This window comes from Nelumbo lutea, chromosome 5 (genome assembly GCF_056320005.1).
Source record: "Nelumbo lutea isolate HS-2025 chromosome 5, American lotus-T2T, whole genome shotgun sequence".
In the NCBI taxonomy this organism is placed as follows: Eukaryota; Viridiplantae; Streptophyta; class Magnoliopsida; order Proteales; family Nelumbonaceae; genus Nelumbo; species Nelumbo lutea.
The window spans coordinates 27,096,781-27,120,801 of record NC_142688.1 but is presented as its reverse complement, the minus strand read 5'-3'; the positions used below and the strand labels follow the sequence as shown (position 1 = coordinate 27,120,801).

Below are 24,021 nucleotides of genomic sequence, written 5' to 3'. Positions count from 1 at the left end.
TTGCTTAATTAAGCTCAAAACGCCGGAGTATCTGTCTGTTGATTCGACCGCTGCGCTGGCCTTTCCGTGATTCATTGGAGGATGACATGAAAATTCAGATGTATGTTTCTCAGTCGATCGAGTAGACCTACTGAATTAAACAATTTGCCAACCTGGGCCAAGGGAGCGAATGAGAATGACCGAGTTCTGTGGGGCAATTGGCCAAGGGCTCAACACTCAACAGCTAGTAGAAAAAACAAATTCAAACAATAAAGGAAAAGAAAACAGGGAAAGAGGCATGATAGTGTCTGGCAAAGGATGACAACCCTCAGGCTGCGTCGCTTAGGTTAAAATGATTGGCAATTTTATTTACAACCTTTTTATTTTTTTGATTGATGGGATTGCTCGTTGCATTGTCAAGATTGCACCCATTCCATCACGGATCTTGGTAAAATCACAAAAGGAACGAGAAAGAGAAAAAGAAGAATGAAAGAAAAAGGAGGAAGCTAGCTAGGTTCCTCGCTGAGGCCACAATTTTCTTAAGGTTCCATCAATTCTAGCCGAAAGAGAGCACCCCATCTGTAATTTACATTGTCCTGTTAATTGATGCCATTGAGTTTGCATAAAAATGTTTTCTTTTCAGGATTTGATTGGGAATTTGGGATAATAAGCTTCCTGTTGACTGTTGTGCATTAATTTACAAAATCTTTCTCTGGTAATATCTTCTTTTATTTCATTTTTTCTAGGATTAATTAATTAACGTTTTTATATTATTTATACTTGTATATACTTGTATTTTCAATTTTCTCAATTGTTAACAGGAACCGCTGAATGATTCCTACAGACTGTCGAAGTAGGCCACCTGTTTTTAAGACCCATTTAGTATTAGACCAGAAGCTGGTTTGGGTACATCCATTATTTCGTTTTTCTTTTTTAAATCCGGAAGGCAAGTTGGAAGAATTATTAATCTGTGGATAAATGAACGGAAGATATCACGATTGCACGACGGAGTCTCAGTGTCTCACTCTCACAGTCTCGCTGAATAACATAGGAAATTAAGAATGACAAAAGCCACCAACTGAGCTTCAACGATGAAGAAAGGGCTTAGAAAGAGTAGGCCCGCATTTCTAACACATGAGCTGTGGGCTTCAAAGCCCATACAATATGAACCTGGTTGAAATGACGAGAGGTTTTCAAATCCCATCATGTAGGAAGCTTAATTTCCTGTACAAACCCACCGATATAGGCATCCAAACGGTCCATCAGATAGGGGACCCACTGGAATAGCCACGTGTTCAATCGTAGAGTCCATATCATCAATCCATGTACCCTGCCTTATATTGATGTCTTTTACAGTAAATACCAGTTCTTCAAAATGGACTCATTTCAGACATAGCAAAGTTTTTTTGGGACAAAATTTTCTTTGTTATTGGAAGGTGGAGAAAAGAACTTAGAGACTCCTATATCCTTTGTATTCCAAACCAAATTTCAAAGTAGAGGATTACATGGTGATGTCAGAGTCTAATGTAAGCTTTGAGTGGCAATTAAAGCATCACATTTGTTTACAGCCTCATGTCTAATGGGTTATGCTTTCTTTATTGCGTGCAAATGAATCTCCTTTAACTGAATATTTTATTGCTGGAACTTTCCTCCTAGGCTTATTTTAATCCGAACTCGATCAGTTGTGGGAATGACTACTGTCTCTTTCCGTTCAGCACTCAGCAGTGGAAAAATCCATATGGGTGTTCCTCTTTTAGGAAGAAAGTGAAACTCACCCTCATTTTTTTTTAGCACGTGGGCCTCACAATTAGTCTTGGACTCTCTGGGCTTTATGGCCCAAACCGACCAACAGTATTTTGGAAAACATGGCTAAGGGTTTTGCGTTATGGTACATCATATTCACTTCTCAGCTACCAAAGAATTCTCAAAGGGTTTGATCACTTCCCTCTCTTAACGCTAATGAGATGATTACAAGAATAGCTGAACCAGGAAATTCGAATCAAAACCCTTTGAACGGAGGACTGGTTCAAATGCAAAATCTACATTAACATTTGGCAAAAGCCCTAGAATTTTATAGGTTGGGCTTGTAATGTTTGTGTCTCAACCTTGGACACAGAAAAGTGGAATTATATGGTTATAAGAGATCATTAATCCACTTATTCTGCTGGGTTACTCAATGTTGGATAGGAATAGACTTTATTTTGAGTGCGGGGTGGGGAAGGGGGGAATGCTGAAGAGTTGAATCAAGGAACAGTTTTTACTCTCCACCATCATCATAATACTTTTTGGGTGGGCAACAGATGGATTGGTTGGTTATATAACATATGATGAGAATAGTTTTGGAAATTCTTTGGAAGACCGAAATGAGCCCCACAAAATAATGGTGGTCAGTGGGAGTCTGGGGTTTGTTATTGAGTTTGGAGGAACTAACCAACACAAAGTGGCGTAAAAGGGAGGGATGATCATCCTGATATCACAACTCACTTTATTATAAAATTTTATACATACATACATATACATAAAGAGGGAGATTCACTACGCAAGGATTGCTCATGAATTCTTTCTTCCAAGTAATTTGAAGGAAAGCTTGCATCCTAATCCGTTGGTGGATTGGCTAAATAGTTTAAAGTTTGGGTTAGGCAGAAGTTTCCAACCTGGCTTGGTTTGACATCGAAAAGGTCTCACTTGATCCCCCTCCCCCTTTTTCAAGCATATTTTTCTTGTTGAATCACTCGAGTGTTGTCAATGTGGAGTCCAATTCATTGTATACATCGACTTGTAATGATCAGAGCTTTTGATTTCTTTCCATTTTGGCATTTCGTTGGTCCACCCAGTCGAAATAACTGATTTTCTTTTTCCAAAATTTCAGAAGACTTTAAAAACATTTGTGTTTTATTTATGTTATGATGAAGGATAATTTAACACAACTTAGTAAGTAGATGTCATGTGGACGTGATCTGTCTAAAGGATAACAACTCAATAAGAGGAGCCTAGTCAGTAGTTTCAGAGTTCGGGTGTTTAGTCACCTCGGTACAAAACCACCTCGACATAAAGGCACATTGACACATAAGCCAGTTTGGGGCCCAAGAACCGAAGTAACACGTAATCGACTCCAGAAGCTTCCCAGCGGACTCTGAACCTCATGGGATCACGCCGCGTAATGGCAGTTCTTATCCTCTCTCTGCTCGGATTAGGTGGTAACAATAGACTTCATTGACTGATACGTTACTCTTCGACTAAAGCGGAAACGGATCTCATCTACTCAAGTCGAAGATCCCGAAACAGTCTTTTTGTGAGACCCATGGCAGTTCAACTATATAAGAGCAACAACCCCTCTAGGGCCCATGTACGCGCGATTACTTGCATACAAGCTCTCTAGCACTTAAACTTTATCTTGCAACCACAACAAAACTACTAACTTAAACATCGAAATGACCTCACTAGGTCATCCACACCGGTCTCTCTGATCCATATTTTGCAGTTTGATTCAAATCGCCACATGAACATGTCTAGGCAACCTTCCAACTAAAAGCTTCCGGATTGGGCATCATTACATATTAACTAGGTTTCTTCTACATCCGCTCTTATTATATAACTTCTATCTATATTTTCTTTATATTTTTATATTCCCTTCAAAACAAAATGCTGCAAAGAAAAATTTTTGAATATTTATTTATTTTTAAATCTTCAACCATCAAATTTAAAAGTTTCATCCAATAAACACGTGGTAAGTTAAAAAGAGCTTAATGGTATAGATTAAGGAAGGTCAGGGTGTTTTATCTCCACTCACTCCATTACTCACATTGCTGAATTTGCCGATGGGTCCAGTTTTTTTGGAATAGTTTGTTGACTTAGGCCGGGAAGTGGCCCACTGGGTCAGTGCATTGATTTCGACTCAATCCAAGCAGCCAAGCCCAGAAACAACAGTACTATAGTGGTTCTGCCAAAATCCAGCAAATTCTAACGACGAATCATGGGCTTATCCTAACTTTTTAAGTTCACAAACTGACACATCCGCAGAATCAGGCAGTTGTTTCTGTCTTGAGAACCAAAATCATATATGTTGGTGAGCACCCCTTCACTTAACTAACCCTGAAAAACATTGGCTCATTGGGAGGACATGCATCCAATCAAACATATTTTACATTCAAGCACCGTTCGTTTTTCGGTAAGTTTTTTATCCGTGTAAATGTATTTATTCGCGCAAATGTCCCTTTTATCTAGATAATGTATTTATTCATTTTTTTAAGTAAATAAGATAATGACCGTTTTATCCATAAAAATCCATTATTAAAAGGGACGTTTTTCTCTTATTCAAGTGTTGACAACTTTTTCTCAGGTGATAAAGTTATTTACCTATTTGAAAGAAAAATAAACTTTCCTTGATCCTCACAATCTCATTGACCAACTTTCCTCATTCTCAAAATCCAAAAAAATAACATCCTCTTAAATTTAAGGGTTTAAAGATTTAGAGGTTAGGGTTTAGATAGCAAAACCAAGAGACGGTCGAATGCTTTCGTTAACCCATGGTAGAAGTGAATTAAAGCCCAAAATAAGAGTTGGCCACCCATATGCACTTTTGCAATAGGGCTTGAATGGATCTCCTCCATGCTCTTATCGACTTGTTTATCCATGTTTAGGTAGAGCATTACTATATTAACCAATTCTCGCAAAACTAGAGATCTATGGCAGTTCATTTCTCATTTATACTTGAAATCTGCAATAAGCTCAAACCCGGTAACCCATGGTTGGATGAAAGTGTCTGACCACTTCTTGATTTTCGCATTTAAAATTTAAACCCTAAACTATAAATTCTTAATTTCCTCCTTACAGAATTGATCCTCACATCTACCTCACACACCACCGCAGATTGGTAACATCTTTGTATTTGTATTTTTTATTCATGAGGAAATATTCCCAATGCATGGCTACATGTATTGTCAAATGGCTGTGAGAACCAATTCTGTGAGAAGGAAATCCAGATTCTCCTGTTCAATACAGAAATCTTTGCAAATTATTTATTCTAAGAAATTTATTCATTTATTCCTTTCATAGATCAAGATCTTTTATTAAGGGCCACTGGTACTGCTTTCTATTGCAGAAGAAGAATTATATTTGATGTTAGAAATATCTGCAATGTTTATATTCTGGAATTTCTAGTTATTTTGGACAATAGTAACTTCTTTCTATTATAAATCGTTTTTTTTTTGGCAAAATAAGTAAGCAAAAGACTAAGGGTCTGTTTAGTTCAGTCAGAATTGGAACCAGAATTGAAATTGGGAGGGAATGTTGATTTCTTAAGTAAGGGAATGCCATTCCACAAAAAAATGGGAATAGAATTCCTTTTTCATAAAACCAAACAGTTGAAATCAGATTGGACCATTTCAATTCGAATTCAGATTCAATACCCCTGTTACCATGAACCAAAAGGCACCCTAATTAGAAAATTGGGCGTCTCCTTTTGTATAAAAACACGTCGCAAACATTGATGGTAGAAAAGGTCATAAGTTTAAAAGCCATTTGAATTTAATTTCCAGTCTAAAGCTTGACTTGATTTTGGTAACCATCGTTTCATCACCAAAAGAGAAAATGGGTTTCTTGACTGTTGTGAACATTATCACGTTGGCTATACAACATTTGGTGACTTTCGTGTTCCTGCTTTCTCATGAGTCATGAATGTCCCATTGGACCTTTCTGATTGATTCTTCATTCTCCAAGTATAATAACAACAATTTAGTCCATTAAATTCCTTCCGCCACAAAACTCCCGACCCCAAAATATCCATTGCGTATAACAATTAACTTAATGGGTGCCCGGCCCATCAGTCTGTCCTATTTGTTTTCCTTCACCACGTAATCACAAGGCCCAAAATGTTGCCCCTGGACCCTGGGTGAGTTCACATTGGAGGAGCGGCATTTTCAATGATGCTAAGACGTAAGAGCATTTGAACAAGCAACTTATCGACACATAGTCAGATTTATATATGTCAGTTCATGGCGGTTGGGCAAGCAAAGCATTGAAAAGAGTTTGGAATTTCTATCCATCACAATTCTACTTACACTATTTGTGGTGACACCTCTCCGTTGGAATTGAAGCTAATGGGTTGGCCAGGTGGAAACACCATCTATTTAGTTGGTGTGGGTGGGAAATCAAAAATAAATGCATCAATCATATCAAGCCCATTACATAGCAAGTAAAAATCCCATCAGATTTTACATTAATTGTATTGTCAGCAACAATACTGTTTATTTACTTTTCACATTTCATAATATCTACTTATCAACAAGATTTTAATCACATTAAAAATGTCAACTTTGACGTTTTGTTTTGTCATTGGTTTACATTATACTGTTTATTTACTTTTGTCATTGGTTTACATTAAAGACGTTTTTTTTTTTCTTTTTTTTTTTCTTTTTGTAAAATCCCAAGTTTTATGAAAATCAAGCTTAAAATTAGGAGTAGATGGGCAAGTAACGATTTGAATGGTGTGAACATCTAGATTAACAATGGATTGAAAACATTACCATTCAATGTAATATTCAAAGCTGAGATCTCAACTTTAAATGTTTTTCTTAGGGGGTGTTTTGTATTGTGGATGAGAAATTGGTGAGTGTGGATTGGTCCACACCGCACTCTATGGCAAGGACCAATCCACACCACATCATAGTCCACAACTGTTTTGAACAGTGGATAGATTGTATGGATCGGATCAATTCACACCCACGGTAATATTTTGTAGGTAGTCCACACCACACATTTTTATTCCATTTATCTCATATACATTTTATGGGAAATCTATACAATCAATTATAAATGTCTAATTTTTTTATTTTATATAGTAAATAAATTGAAAAAAAGCATCAATAAATTAATATGTAGGCAACAATTACACTTTTTAAATAATTAAAAATATTGCTTTGAAAATAAAAAATAATAATATTTTAAATATTATTTTCTTGATAAAAGTATTAAAAAAGTTAATATTTAAATAACAAAAAAAGAGTGGAGAACGAGAACCGTCAGACTTGTGCTAGAATTAACATTAAAAATTATTATTTTATTGATAAAATATAAAAAATAAAATAAAAATTAAAAATTATTAAAAGATTAAATAAAACGAGAGTAATTAGAACAATTTGGAAAAAGAAAACCTTCCCACACCAAGTATAGACCATTCACAAAAAAATACTTTGGATGATAAATTGGGGTGTGGCATACCCTTGTCTATACACAGTATTACACAGTATTGATATTGATGAACAGTAGATTCTGAGCCGTGTATAATGAATTTGGCACAATGGCACCCAATCAATCGAGAATGAACACATCAATATTTTGTAATTATACACATAGGATGGGATCCATAGCCATTTTAATGGTGCCATGCTTCCGAAATTCGCATGAGAACATTTCTCAAAAAAGAGATGAATTTGGAAATCGTTGAGTAGGATGATTTGGTGATTTAAACACTACTTTTTTACTTTTCTCCCTGAAATGTCTTGTCAGTTTGTCATATTATATGTGAGAGTTGCTTCGGCTGCATTTGGAATCGATGTAAAACATCTTTGATGTAAAACTACATCTATGAGATTTGAACTGTAAAAATTAATTGTTGAGGCTCAGTTTGAAACTAGTACAAATACAAATATGTAGAGTGCAAAACCTTGCATTTTGTATGCATTTACACTGTATATATTTGTATTTGGACTCCTTCCAATGTAACAACAAAAGCATAGAGTTTTATATCGATTTTATCGATGTAGTATTTACATCAATAATCAATGTAAAATTTTACTTTAGATGAAGTTTTTCATTAATTTACAACGTAAAACTCCACTCCATCCAAACACCAGCAAAGTCGATCCGGAATGGAGTTTTACATCGATCTTGATTTACACTCTTTTCAAACATCGACAAAACCGAACCGACATAAATATTTAGATCAACCTTAATTTACATCGCTTCCAAACACAGCCGAATCAGTTAAAATGGTTATACTTCACCCCATGGGGCAATAAACACTAATTTAATGTTTTTAGCAATAACTTCTCGCACATGCATTTTTAAAATATGTCTATTTTAATTATAAATAGCCTTAAATAATAGTTGTATGACAAATTATATTGATTAACTCAAAATGATTGATGTAAAAACAGCAATGGTATCAAATCAATTCGGTCAAACCTACCCAGATAGCCATCATTCCCACAATATCCATTTAATTTATTCAAATGTTTGCATGCTTTTTATAAGATAATGCCTCATAGACTTTGCCTTCATCGAGTTCTCACCTTTTTAGGCTATATTAGGTTTGAAGGAAAAGGTAGGGAAAAGAAGGGAAAGATAGGAAAATCTATACATAGCCTTCAAACCAAGGTTTGTATAGGTTCCCCTATCTTTTCCTTCCTTTCCCTACCTTTTCCTTCAAACCAAACATAGCCTTAAAGGCAGAGAAATATTCAAGAAGCGTGTTTATTGATGTATATTCTATTCATGGTTAGTTGAAGATTCAGTTAAGTTGGTTAAGCTGGATTGAAGTTGAAGCGGATAACTTAAAAAATTAGGATTGTTCATGAAGTGAATCAAACCGGCCCACAATTTGATTTGATTGGTTTCTAAATGATATTGGTCAGTTTTGGTTCATAAAAAATGCAACCCCCAAATAGTTGGGTTCTTTTCGCTTTATAAGTGTGTAAATCGAAAATTAACAAAACAGACCCAATTACATGATCATCTATCTTAGGCTGTTTTTTTTTTGTCCCGATACATGCGAGAGATAGAAGAAAAAGCTAGAGCAGTAGGGATGGCAACAGGGCGGGTTCGGAGAGGGTTTTGTAAATTCTAGACCTTACTCGCCTCCAACCTCCCAACTCATATTCACGCCCAAAACCCGTAGCAGGTTGGATTTTGAGAATACAAACCCTTCCCACACATGAAAGTGCAAAACCCTCCCCGACCCTATCCTCCCCACATTCAAGGGCAAGGGCGGGTTGATTTTAGAACTTGCATCTAATTTCCTATTATTTCTTGTCATATATATAAGCAATAAATAAATAAAATAATACAAATAAATAACAGAATTTCTAAATTTTTTATTAAAACAAATAGAAAACACATAAACTATAAATTATCATTCACATAAAATTCAAAATATTATTAAACTCAACACCTATTACATAAAGTTCATATGCTTTCTAACAATATGTGGATTGTGGAGGGTTTAGCCTAATACCATACCCTACTCTTAAGGGTTGTAGAATCCCAAAACCCATCCTACCAGCGAGGAAGGCTCCTACCAGCTGCGTCAAGGAGAATTAAATAATTAATATCCTAGGGGATCACATAGAAGAAAACAAATCACATCTTTCTAGTCCTTTGTTAGTCATCCAATCTGCAGCATAGTTAGGTTTAGACATCTAATGGAACTGGAAACGTTAGGTTGATACATCTAATATAGCCTCCCAACTGCAAACAACCACTCTCTCACTCTTTCTCCACATGTAGTTCCCAAAAAATGTGACCAAATGGTAATGCATTAAGGTTGTGTTTGGTTTAAAGGAAAAAGTAGGAAAAGGTTTTTCCTACGTTTTCCTTCAAACCAAACATAACCTAAAAGTTATCATTCTCCTAGTTCCCAAAAAAATGAGCCATGATCACATGGCCCAGGCGAAAAGCATGGAGTTTTTGGGATTTTGTCTTGGATAATAATCTTGATATTTCAAGGGGCGCTTCCCTACATTTACTGTTTTATTCCTGTATCAGTAAATGCATACACTTATTTAGGTAAATATTTCTTAAAAAATATTTATCCGGATAAAAGTACTTATCGGTGTTATTTTATTTTTTAAGTCAAAAAGTATATAATGATTGATTTATCTAAAAATGTGACATCAATCAAAGGGCAATATTGTCACATCAAGTATTATCGATTTTTGGCAGCCATGGGTAAATAAGAGTATTACTTCCCCAAGTAAATGAACTTCTAGGAATTGTTCTTTTCTGTGGGACCTACTAATACCGAAAAATGAATGTGATTTTAATTCTTTTCTATGGGACCTACCGACTTACTACCCCCTATTTCTTGAAAAACAAATGAGGCCTTGGAACCAACATTTAGGTTATATTTGGTTTGAAGGAAAAGTTTGGGAAAGAAAGGGGAAGGTAAAGAAACCAATACAAGGGTTGTAAAGGCTTCCCTTCCCCTTTCCTACTTTTTCCTTCAAACCAAAACCTTAATTAGATAATGAGGCTTTTAAGAGGAAAAAAAAAAAATCTACGGTAAATGTAATATATAAGAAATGCTGCTGGTGCTGGAAATTAATTAATTGCATGTAAGGTGAGTTTTGAGATGTGATCACAAAGTATTATCTGGGTGTTGATGTATTGTTCTCAAAGTATGACTATCATATCATATATTGTGTATGATAATCCTTTATTAAGTTGTACTTTACTATAAGATACAGTTCAGTGGATTACACACAAGAATATGTATTGATAGAGATTCATCCCAACTGATCGACTTGTCTTACCCCTTGATCATGACAATGCAATTTGTGAATGTGTTTTGTCGCATCAAATGTCAGACACCTAATAATAATGATGCTGATGATGAAAGTTGGAATCTGACAAATCAATGACACAGATGAGACTGATCTACTAATAACCATGGGGACTTAGTTATAAATCATTCAATAAAAGACAAAGATGGGAGCTAAACATGGATAAAAGAAGGTGGTAAGGTGTTCTATCACTATTAGAAACTCTTCTTGATGATCACGTTTCAACTTAAAAGAATAACAAGAGGAGAAAGGTGTTCTGTTTTAATTCAAGAGTACAGGCGTGGTCTTTGTTTATCAAATTTGATTAACTCAGACAAGAAAACGATTTCGCTTAGTTGGACCAATTGATGCACATGAACCATCCAGTCCATTCAGTAGTTCTGTTGCTTAATTAAATGGAACTCGATCGGCTAGCTCCAAGACCAAAACTAGTGCTGGCACCGTTGGATCCAATCTCTTTTAATTGGAATGGTCGTAAGCTCGACAAACTATGATGGATTACCCAAAACTCCGGAAAGGGGATTGAAACTTTGGAAGAAGACCCAACAACGCAAAAACATTCCAACCAGACAGCGAAGCATACCAGCGTTATCGTGTAGGTTTCTTCTATTATTTTATCTTTATATATATAAGCGAGACCGGATGTATGAAATGTCAAATTTAACGTTTCATGCATTGATGGGTCTCGATTTTTGAGATACATAAATATTTGTTGAAATATATATATAGATCTAGTGTAACACTATTTTTTTGAAAAACGATCATGATTCCATAATCTCCTTGATCATCAAGCCGATTATTCGAAATGGTATGATGCGAACAAAACAGCCAACATTACTGAAATTAAAGCAGCAAGTATTCGAGGAGGGGATCGACAACTTTGGCCAAGCGCTCATCTTAGATTTGGACCGACATCTTTACATCTCTCACATAGTCACATGCCAGCTTAAAAGTTTAAACAGAGAAAGCAAGGAGCCCAGCTGGTGTATGTGACGAAGCAGCTCAGCTCATGTTAATGAAAGAGATTCGATTTTAGCATGAATTTCTTCATTGCCGAGCTGTTTGGTTAATACGCGTACGTATTATTTGGAATTGTTTGTATACGTGCAGACCAGTCATTTATGGACTGACTGTGATTGTGAAGTCTGAAGAGCCGATTCAGCTTTAGTTATTGGGAAATTTCCGGATAAGTATGTATTTTGGCTCGAATGATAATTTGGTTTTTGAATTTTAAAATTTGACAATTATTATAACGAACAACGACACGACTACACCGCCTTTGCTGAAGTCTGAAGAGCCGATTCAGCTTTAGTTATTGGGAAATTTCCGGATAAGTATGTACTTTGGTTCGAATGATAATTTGGTTTTTGAATTTTAAAATTTGACAATTTAATACTTGAATTTTTGAAACACGATAATCTAATTACCTGTTGTTAATGGACCGTAAGTTATGTATATTACATAATTTTATGTGTGATTTAAGATTTTTAAAATTTTTAAAATTATTCGTAAAAATAAAACACATTATTAATCATCTTCTTCTTCAAGAATAGAAAGTTTGGCCTCTGTCCTTAGAGGTTGGAGGTTTCCTTTTTCCGGTTTTAGGTTTTGGTTTATCTGGAGTTTTGTACATCTCTTCCGATACATCCTTTGTTCTTTTAATGAAAGTTAACCTTTTCTCTCTCTCATAAAAAAAGTAATCCACACATATTTACCATTACATATCATTAGAATAAAAGCCTAAGTGAAAAATAAAAATAAAGGTTATTGTGGCTGATGCTTACAATCCATCAGATAGGGAACCCAATGGATTGGTATTGTGTTCAATCCCAATAGCCGTATCAGCCTTGTACCTAATCTTATGCCTATTTTAAACACATGGCAATGGCTTTTCAGCCAAAAACCTTCATGAAGGCAGGAATGGAGGGAGAGGAAGCCGCAGATTCCCTTTGAGCTCCAAGTTTACCTTATTGAAGATTCCCAAGTCAAGTCATGGCATTCAAGGTTTAAAATTTCGATACTATACGCTCAATATGAGGCATATCGTATCGTATATTTGAAAAACTGATATAGGATACACATGAAAATCGGGCGTTGTCTTTTTTCATGCATATCAAACCCATATCATGGGCGTATTGGGGGTGTATCGGGACGAATCGGTAGCGTATCAACGAAAAAAATACAATAAAAAATTGAAAAAAAAAATAAAGGGAGAAATCAAGCTTCTTTTCCCTTAAATAAGCCTTCTTTCACCCCTAAATGACTCTAAAACTCCAAACCTCATTCCTAGAGTACTAGATTTGCAAGAAACAAGTGTGAACCGTTAATTTTTTTTTTTGAAGATTTTTCAAATTTTGAAAAAATATGGAAAAATAAGTACATTTTTATCAATTTTTATAATATCTTGTGATTTCTTTTTTTCTAGGATGTATAAATTTATGTTGATCTACATTTCTTATATTCAAAATCACAATTTTTCTTGTGCTATCAATAGATTTATGGAAATTTCATGAAGAGATTTGGGGAAAATATGAATTAACAAAAAATTTAAAAAATGTATTTTTTTCTTTGCCTATAAAGACTAAATATGTTTTAAATCTATGGATTTATCTATCATATCTATAGAGCAATTGAAATTTCTTCTTTAATATTTTTTTTATATTTTTAGAATTGAAATATAAATAATAATTAATAATATTTTATCATTTGATCACAATAATTGAATATATCATAATTCTATGGATGATCTATCATATCCATAGACCAATTGAAATTTCTTCTTTAATAATTATTTTTTATTTTTAGAATTAAAAATAAATAATTAATTAATTATATTTTATCACTTGATCACAATGATTGAATATATTGTAATTCTATGGATAATCTATCATATCCACAAAGCAATTGAAATTTCTTCTTAAACAACTATTTTTTGAATATATTATATAATGTTTATTTATTTTATATAAATTTTGAAAATAAATAATAAATAATTATTAATTATAATTTCACTTAGAAGTTGTATCAATGCATGTTTTATGGATGGATAGGAGGGTTGGGTTTTTTCCATCCCATAAAACACTAAAACTTAAGAATTATAATTTTTAATGAAATTATAATTAACTACAATATATTTCTTCATAAAACCATTAAAATATATTAATTTAATGAATATACACCTCATTGAGGTGTATATTAATTTTATGATTTATTAAAGTATTTATAGTGCTTTCAAGTATATATATACGTATCTTAGTTTTTCTACGATACACATACATATCCAAAGCGTATCCCAATATGTCTCTTAAAATTGTCTTTTCAATACACTTGGTGTTTCTAATACTTTGAACCTTAACGGCACTATCTATGGTGGACCTGCCATGGATACATTGGATTGATATGCACCTTTATCATTATTAATTTTTGATAGAAATGCTTATGGAGTATATGATGTTGATCAAAGAACTCAACTCGAACCAACATAAATACAAAATCAGGAAGAACATTAAATTGAAAAAACCCAAACAAGTGGGAAAAAAATTAATAAAATTAACTTAGGTCCCATTTGGCAAGTTATTTTGAGAAGATCTTCTTGTACCTTTGACAGTCAAAAGATGCATTGAGATTTTGACATAAGATCTGGGCAGCCCGAAGACCGTTTGGCGGACGTGCATCTTTCCGTGTGTCGTTTTGGGTCTTTCCGCGCAAATTAAAATGCGAAAGATGCGAGAAGCTTCATTTGGAGCTTCTCGAAATTAGCCCAAGATAGGCTTCTCGCATCTTTTCGGTGTCCCATCTTTTGGCAATTAGATCTTTTGTGTGCCAAACAGAAATAGACCGATTTTTTGTCTTTCCGACTTGTAAACAGTCGGAAGACCATGCGCCAAACAGACCCTTAATTTGTTGCATCTAGAAATTAGAATGGTGAGTGTGTCATAGGAATTATAGCAAGAGATCAATTTGGGGAAACCCTCCTAGCCCAAGCAGAACCAGTTGACACAACCTCCATTAATATACCCGAAGCTTAGGCTGCCACATAAGTGCATTCGATGGCAATCTTGGAAATAGCTTGGACTAGATCCACCATGGAGAATCAAGGGATTAAATTAACTTTGGGGATGTTTGGAACCGTGGTCATTTTTCAAAAAAATGGTGCCACATCGGATCTATATAGGCGTTTCAACAAACACCCATATATTTGAATGTTTGATTCAGGTGTTTATTGAAAAATCAGGCATGCCTTCTAAATCGGGACCCACCTATGTATAAAATGCATTTATTGAAAAATTTAACATTCATGCATCGGTGAACCGTTTCCCCCAACACGTAGTTGACTAATGTATTAGGTCACCTATGCTAGGTAATTTTATATATCCTTTGGGTATCATGACTACTGCGCTATCTGATTGTGTGTAGCCCTTTTTCCTTGTTTGATTATATGGGTAGTGATCTAGACCTACTATGTAAAAGTCCATAGGGCTCACAAAAGATATTAATCAATCCTATATAAAAATTTGATCAGTTACAGTGTGAACATCGGAGGCCTTTAAGCTGTTTTGGTTATACATCATTATCCTTTTCTGTGTCTTGACATGTTTGCAACCATTTTATTTGTAAGATCAGTTACTAAAAGGAACATTAATAATAAAAAAATAAAAACACGTCTCCCCAACAAATGTCATCCAACCATTTTTTTTCGGGGGTTAGAAATATCATCAAAAACATTAATGGAGATGTTGTCCTTCAAGGCTTCAACTAGTATAGAAGGGTCTCCAAGCCATCCCTCGTCGTCCCATAAAGCGAGTCTGAGTGATATATTATTGCGTTGTGTTGCAGTGTTGGCAAGTGTGCGAGGTGCGACGTTTCAGAGATACCTATAAATTAGTGGGATAGAATAAGAGAAGAAGGTGGAGAGGGAAATTAAAGAAGAATTTATGGAGTCTGCAGCTCTGCACCCTTTGTACATGATATTGTTCTATGCGGTTCCACCACTACTGTTTTTGCTGGGTGTGTTTGTTCGGTTTCAACGGAAACCGTACCCTCCTGGGCCAAAAGGGTTGCCGGTGATCGGGAACATGAATATAATAGACCAACTGACTCATCGAGGGCTTGCCAAGCTTGCTAAAGAATATGGAGGGCTCATTCATCTCCGGCTTGGCTTCTTACACATGGTGGTGGTGTCCACCCCAGAGATGGCTCGTCAGGTTCTTCAAGTACAAGACAACATCTTCTCCAACCGGCCGGCCAATATCGCCATTAGTTACTTAACATACGACCGGTCGGACATGGCCTTCGCTCACTACGGTCCCTTCTGGCGTCAGATGCGTAAGATCTGTGCCATGAAGGTGTTTAGCCGCAAGCGGGCCGAGTCATGGACGTCTGTGCGCGAAGAGGTTGATTCTATTATTCGATCAGTAGCAGGAAAAGCCGGTTCCCCAGTCAACCTGGGTGAGTTGGTATTCTCACTCACCATGAACATAACCTACCGAGCTGCTTTCGGGTCGGACATACGTCAAGACCAGGAGAAGTTCATCGCCATATTGCAGGAATTCTCGAAGCTCTTCGGAGCTTTCAACCTGGGCGATTTCATTCCTTGGCTTGGCGGACTCGACCTGCAGGGTTTCAACAAGAGACTCTATGGAGCCCGACGGTCCTTGGACGCTTTCATCGACAAAATCATCGACGCTCACTTGGCAAAGCGGAAGAACAAGAGAGCCAATGAGACGGAAGAAGATAATGATATGGTAGATGATCTGCTTGCCTTTTATGACGAAGAAGATGACGAAAAAGATGAATCAGGCAACTTACAACTGAGCAGAGTTAACATCAAGGCAATAATCATGGTATGTGAACTGAAACTTGAAAAAGAAGGAAAACGATTAATGACCCACCACCAGACCAGATTTATATATTTTACTGTTTCTTCTCCTCATTATCGATTATGTCACTGATTTTATCAAAAATTATGATAGGATGTGATGTTTGGTGGCACCGAGACTGTCGCGTCGGCAATCGAGTGGGCCATGGCGGAGATGATGAGAAGTCCAGATGACCTGAAGCGAGTACAACAGGAACTCGTGGACGTGGTGGGTCTGGATCGAAGAGTTCAGGATTCAGATCTTGAGAAGCTAACCTTCCTTAGGTGTGTAGTAAAAGAGACACTCCGACTCCACCCGCCCATCCCACTCCTCCTCCACGAGACTGCGGAGGACGCAGAAGTCGGTGGCTACTTCATCCCGAAGCAAGCGCGGGTGGTGATTAACTCTTGGGCGATCAACCGAGACCCGGCAGCCTGGGACGAACCGGAAACGTTTAAACCATCAAGGTTTCTGAAGGAGGGAGCACCGGATTTCAGAGGAAGCAACTTTGAGTTCATACCATTTGGATCAGGTCGGCGTTCCTGCCCTGGTATGCAACTGGGGCTCTACACTTTGGAGTTGGCCGTGGCTCATCTGCTTCATTGCTTTACGTGGGAACTACCAGATGGGATGAAACCCAGCGAGCTCGACATGAACGATGTCTTCGGGCTCACCGTTCCCAGAGCTGAACGACTAGTTGCCATACCGACTCCTTGCTTGCAGTGTCCCCTCTTCTGAGATATGAGATCTGGTTCCAAGAACCAAGAACCAATCATTCATCTTCTATTCTGTCCTCATATGACTATTTTAGTGAAATAATTTCCTTGCCTCTGTGTTTTTCCTTTTTTGGTGGAGAAACAGACAATCACAGGAAAAAGAAAACTCGAATTGAATTGTCTTTCATGTATAATATAATATTGTTTGTGTATCGAAAGAGAGAGAGAGAGAGAGAAACATAAACATTTTTGTTCTGTGATTCTGTTTGGTTTCCCAGAAAATAACAACGAAACCGAAAATTGGAATGGTTTTTTAGTAATTTCATAAATATTATTAATAACTTTTACTCAACATTGGGTTCGATTTTTCTTTTGGTATATCTGTTATTTTTTACTGTAACCAGAAAAACTTACAACCAATATTAAGGTATCATATTTTCCGGCATCATAGATTTTATTCTATATTTTTCATCAACTAAACAGTAAACACATTCATGCGGCTTGACTTGAGGATATGTTTTGTCGATTCCGGATTTCCTGCCTACGATAATTCTCTTCACGCCTACTCATACTATACTACCCCTTGTAAATTGGGAATATCTCCCCCTTCATAATATTAATCAGAGAACGAGATGTGCTACATGTATAACTATAATTGATGTGGACAGAGTTCTTGTGAGTAGGAAATCCAAACTCTATTTTAACGGATACCAACATTCCGCGTCTAATAGTAATAACAATGTGTGGATGTGTAGACTTGGTGACGGTTACACTGTCTTGGGTTCAGGTTCGGGCTCGGGCTTCATGCTAGGCCATTAGAATTTCAACAAAGTGAAACCCGAGCTTCACCCATGAACATATACACATGTCTACAGAGAAATGAACCAGGCCGTAGATTGAATTGCTCATGAAGCCCATATTGTTATTTCGGTGTTTGTATCTTTTAACTTATCTTACCTTCCCTCTTCTTTTTTCCTCTATTTATTTAGCCGGGGGTGCACTATCCCCCGTTTGTTGTAATGCTTTCAGGATTCAAAAACAAATAAAAAGAGAAATCAGATTTGCTACATCGCAGTAGTGCATTAAAAATCTCTATTTTATATATACGTGGCCATTTCTTTCTTTACTTCAAAATTCACCCCAAAAGCCCCTTTCTGATTTTCTAAATTTTTTAGTTCTACTAAATTGGGAATTCAACGACTACAAGCCTTCCAATATCAGAGGAAGTTTAAAACCTCTTTACTCCTAAAATTTTTCCCACTATTTTCTCTCTCATATTAATTACAAAATCATATCCCACCTTTTTCTCCTAAAATCTCACACCCCTTCCATTTCCTTTCAAGAAAACTTTACATCACATCTCTTAAAGAGGATAATTAGATTACACTTCTCAACTATCCCACGTGTTGCTAGCTTCTCCTAAGATAATGAAAAATAATTTTTGGTAATTTTAGTAATTTGAAAATTAATTTTGATAAATTATTTTGGTAGATTTCGTAATTAATTTTGATAGATTAGGAATTTATTTTGGGAACTTTGGTAAATCAATAACACTTGTAAAGAATTACCGAAAATTGATTCAAGGAAATTCGTTTTGCTTAATTTTGGTAAATTAATAATTTACTAAAAACTACTAATTAATTTTCGCAATTATCAACCAACAATTTTATTAACTTAATGACTTTAGAAAATTCATTTAGAGACAATTAATTTATGTAAATTATTTTTGGCAATTTTCATAATGAATTTTGATAAATTAATTTTGTCAACTTTGTTAAGTTTTGTTATATTCCCAAAAATTAATTTCACTAAATTAATTTTGATTTATTTTGGTAAATTAAAGATTAACCAAATATTATTATTTTTCTAATTTATGAATGAATAATTTTGGTAATTTTATGAAATTATTAATTTATTGGTTTTGTTAATTTTGGTAATTTATTAACTTAAAAAAAGTGAAGTAATTTAGATAATTTTGGTAATTTTTGTACTTTAACTTTGGTGATTAATTTTTTTATATATCAACTTGATTTGGTGTGACCCAAAAACAAGTCAGCTGAGCCCCAAAAACAAGTCAGCCTGAAGAAGACCTGACCAGCCAACCAATCCGGGGAAACTGAAGCGAGTCCAATTAATTAACCAATGATAACGCCTCATTTCACGACAGCCATCCAAGTGCCCATTTGGTGAAAAACAAACAAAGCCCAATAAGGTTAAGGTTGAGTTAAGAAATCAACCTTCTAGTGAAGTTAATTTTGCTAGTTTTTTTGAAGCAGCTCAATCAAACCTGAAGCCCTCCCAAACTAATTATGATTATAAGCGTATATTCCCCACAATCACTCAATTGTTTCATTTCACTTGCATGACTCATGAGGAACTTTATTGGTTAAGCAGCCCTTAGCGTAGCCATTAACTGCATCTCATTCCATCTCTCTTTGCAGCACAATGCGCCACATTCCATTATATAACCTATTTACAAAACAAAACTTACAATCTTGAAAGACAACCCACCACCACCAGGGCCTTTGAGCCCAGCCCAAAGACCCAAGCGTGAAACAGTGTAAAATAATTTGGACTAGCTTGAGCTATACCCTTAAAGTAAAAAATATTAACAAGGCACTTTTTACAATGACTTTTGAGACAATTTACTAGAGGCGGGTTATTTTGTTCAAGAGGCCACCTTCGACCAATCCATTTTCTTTGCAAATAAAATATCAATGTTCAAAGAATTGAACCAGGCATCAAATCAAATAAGGGAGAGATTCACAGGTCAAAAGTTCAACCAAGGTTGGGCATATACATATGTTGAAAATATATAATTATACTATAACATATATTTTTTATTTTAGTTTCATTTTTTTATAATAACAATTATGATTTGTCTTAAGGTCAAAAAAGGCATTTTCTGAAAAAAAAAATAATGAGGCAAGTGCCTTGAGAATGTGTAAATGTTGAAAGTTACCCAAAATAAAAAATGATCACCCCAATCGGATATCCAAATGCAAAGTTATGACCCCTAGAAGTTTGTATTGGTGTTTAACAAATTCAAAAAATCAGACAATTTTCTAAAATCAAGACCAAGCCAGTTCACTAGTTTTTTAATTGGACCAATTGGGTAGATACTTTTGTTGAATTTGGATTAGCTGAATGCTTTAGCCCTTCAGCGGGCTGTGGAACCAGTGATGAGGTTTCACGCCAATAATAAATTCATGGGCCCCATTTATTTAATACTGGTGTGGAACCTTGATCATTGGTTACCATTGATTTTTTATGACTTTCAATTTTAGGGGTATAACCAAATTAACTGGCCAAGGGCTCTTAATCATGGTACAACCAGTCAGTGGGCTTTATGTGCACCCTACTCTGTCACATCCACAATTCCCCTATATAATACCAAAAGATAAAATAAAATAAAATCCCACCAATACTCTTTCAAGCTAATAAAATTTGAAAATGGTCATAATGCCCTCCAAAGACAATATAAAATGATTTTTATGATCATTAAACCCTGCATAGTTATTTCACCCACCATTATTATCCAAACTTTATTCATAACCCACTTTTCCAAGTGGAGGTAAGCCCTGAATAAGTTATCACATACTTAGATAGTTTAATTTTTCTAGTTTTGCTTGCATATCCCCTAAAATAAATTAAACAACAAGCTCTTTTGTTATGAAGGGATATTGGGTGGCCTTGATATTACATTTGATCACTAAGGCTCGGTTTGGAAGGAGTACAAATACAAATATGTTGCACTGTATTCCTTCCAAACTGAGCCTAAGGTGGCATTCCATAAAGCTAAACTCCAATTTGTATGCATGTTATTTATACATATGCATTCTTTTTCAATTATATACATGCACTATAAGCATTAAAAGCCTTTGAAACCCAGCCAACACATACACATCCTGCCTGACCAAGTGACCAAGCCCAAGCCTCGCCAAGTTATGTTGGGTTGGCAAACTCAAGCTTTGACTGAAAGTTAGATTAGACCTAAGTCCCCAACTGGCTAGACCAATCAACCCCATCAGCTGGCCAGGTTTTTCCGTCTGTTTAATGCCTTAGCTATTTAATTGAAAAAAAAAAAAACACTCACACACACACAAAAGATGGTGACTCTCTCAACGACCTGCTGATTTGGCAAATTAAAGTGCTTAATTGTTTGACCTAGTCAGTGGTTCACAAGTTAGACATTTAGGTCATGTTTGGTTCAATTCTCATTCTTTCTCATTTTTATCCAAGATGAAATTCTAAAATGAAAAATAATAAATAAAAATAGGCAGAATGAGAAAATATTGCTATGAGCCAAACACTTTTTTTCCTAAAAATGATTTCTTTTCAGACTAACAAGTGTCCCATGTTACTCAATTTCATTCTTCAAAAAAAAGTGTCCGTATTGGCAAACTGCCAGCCTATGTCTCCAATAGTCAATGTTTACCAATTGGCATAGATGTTTTGTAAAAGTACTTTCATAAAAGTGTTTTTATAAAAGTACTTTCATAAAAGTGCTATCATAAAAGTGCTTTCATGTAAAAGTAGTTTTATAAAATTGTTTTTATAAAAATACTTTTGTAAAAGTACTTTCGTAAAAGTAAGCATATATGACAACAGTCTTATAGGTAGAGTTTCCTCAAAGAATGAAATGAGCAAGATGGGGCATGATTATTTTTCACGTTGTAGGCCAGTCAATTTTTGTGCTTTGGGGCTGATTTTTCATTTTAAAAAGAATGTGGCCGTTGGTATTAATTTTGTAACTAAACACTCTAATGTTATCCATTATTCCCTATTCTTACCTAAAATGAGCAAGAATTAAGAGGATGAGGTTCAGAGCAGTGAACCAAAAATGGCCTTATTCTCTCTTTATTTTTGTATTTTATACATTTTCGTAATTAATAACAATAATTCTCAAAAATTCAGATGCATGCTCAATTTTTCCCAAAAATTCAGTAATTTCTGTATTTTATATTTTATATTTTTTATTATTTGTTTTATAATATCACAGGTGGCCCATTTGAGTTGGACTACTGCCGACCTCACCTAGAGGAAAAAGTGGTTCCATTTCATTCTAAATTTTTAAAACGCCAACTAGCCCATTTACTCCATATAAGTAGAGAGTATGAATCCTGACCTCACTATGCTATGTCAGAATAGTTCTCTTTAAAATGATTCTTAAGGAAAATCACTATTGGACTGTAAGGTTATGTTTGGTTTGAAGGAAAAAAGGTAAGCAAATCTTGTTACTTTTCTTTCAAACCAAACATAGCCTAACAGAACCCAATTTGAAATCTTCTGCTCTCATTCAGCAAGCCTTGAATGAAGGCTCTAACTTCTGCTGTCATTCAGCAAGTATTGGAGGTTTTTCTTTTGTGTATATCATGGGTTTCTAGTTTGTATGTACTATTTAAGAATTGAGTTTGAGATCTTTTGTCAACAAAATACGTTCCAACCCTCTACCAACATGATATCACGTCACACATATCACCATGAGATTGGAGATGTAAAAAATTTTGCTTCACAGGTGATCCGGGCTCTGAATTTATATTACCTGAATCAATACCAAATCCATGGGCAGGACAAAGAGCGGCTGTAATTGCAGTTTTCTGAGATGGAGTGCAGTTGACGTTGGAAATTGAGAGCCCCGAATTAACCTAACACAAATGGTTTTGTTGACGTTGTATTTGTTGCTTATTACGTGAAAAGATTTATTAGACATGGCAATGTCTCGTACCTATCCACCAACTAGTTTTCGATTAGTCCCAATTAGTATTAATAGTTGCACTTGCGTTTAACGTCTTCTCTCAAGAAAACAGTACTGTATATTTTTCATTAAGCTGCTTTTAGTAAATATGTAGAAAAGCATATGTATCGATATAAATACATATATCAAAACTCACTTATGAATTTTGATAAATAATACTTGATTGGTTATCAATTTTATAATTTTACTTGACTGATCAGAAGTTTTTAGATATTATATCTTTTTTATATTATAGTCGAATCCAAATTAAAAAAAAAAAAAGAAAGTGAGAATGAAATTTGATTCTGTTTTAAACCACTGACCCAGGCGATTGAACCGATCAAACCGTTTGAACATTTTAATGGTTTTGGCCATTTTTTATTTTTTAAACTTTGTTTTTTGTCAAAACGGGCCAACCTTTCGATTCGAACAATCAGACCATTCAACCCGGGAACCAGACCCCTGACCGGTTGGTTCTCCGGGTCGATTTTAAAAACCTGTTCAAATGTTCTGATGCTGCTAGTTTGCTACAGTGAGCAAGAGCAACAGAACAAGGTAAAAAAGCTCGTTTCTTGCTAATTGGTACCTACAGTGGTTTTAGACAGCTATGGCTTGCCTCCTGATGCGTTATCGGAGGATGAGAAACTACGGAGAACTGATACGACCTAGGAGATGAAGAAAGCTAAACCCACTCCCTGGAGTAGAAATGATGATTTACTTCCACGCTTTTCCTGTTTATTAGTTTGTCTTACACTTGTGCTTATGAGGGTATTTTTCTCTTTCATATGGCATTGACCGAGGGAGGTCTGTTGCGTAATATTATAGATTAAAGAACCTTACCATGGATACATGCAAAATTGCCTATCTTGACGGCAATCCCAAGCAGCTTCAACTTTCCCACCAAAATGACAAGTTGAATCTAAACTCTATTGCTAGAGGGTATGCATATGGGCAATAAAGAGTAGCAGTACAGCATATACATTCCATGGTTAAATTATTGTCAGTCAATTTTTTTTTTTTTGATAATTATCTTGCCCTTCAAATCTCATACTTTGTGACTGTTGACTGAATAATTGATCTAAGATAATTCATGCGAAGTTTGTTAGGAGCAAGAAGTTAATAATGCGAGGAGTACAAAAAACCCAACTCACCACCCACTTCCCCCAACATAA

General features: G+C 35.4%; 1 protein-coding gene across 1 annotated transcript; it reads left to right on the top strand.

Moving 5' to 3' along the window:
* The first annotated feature begins 15,222 nt into the window (after positions 1-15,222).
* LOC148851227 (cytochrome P450 84A1-like) lies at positions 15,223-17,476 on the top strand. The gene is made up of 2 exons (XM_088943198.1): positions 15,223-16,381; positions 16,511-17,476. Exons 1-2 carry the CDS (start codon positions 15,473-15,475, stop codon positions 17,132-17,134), a joined length of 1,533 nt encoding a protein of 510 aa, XP_088799324.1. The 5' UTR covers positions 15,223-15,472; the 3' UTR covers positions 17,135-17,476.
* The last annotated feature ends 6,545 nt before the right edge of the window (positions 17,477-24,021 follow it).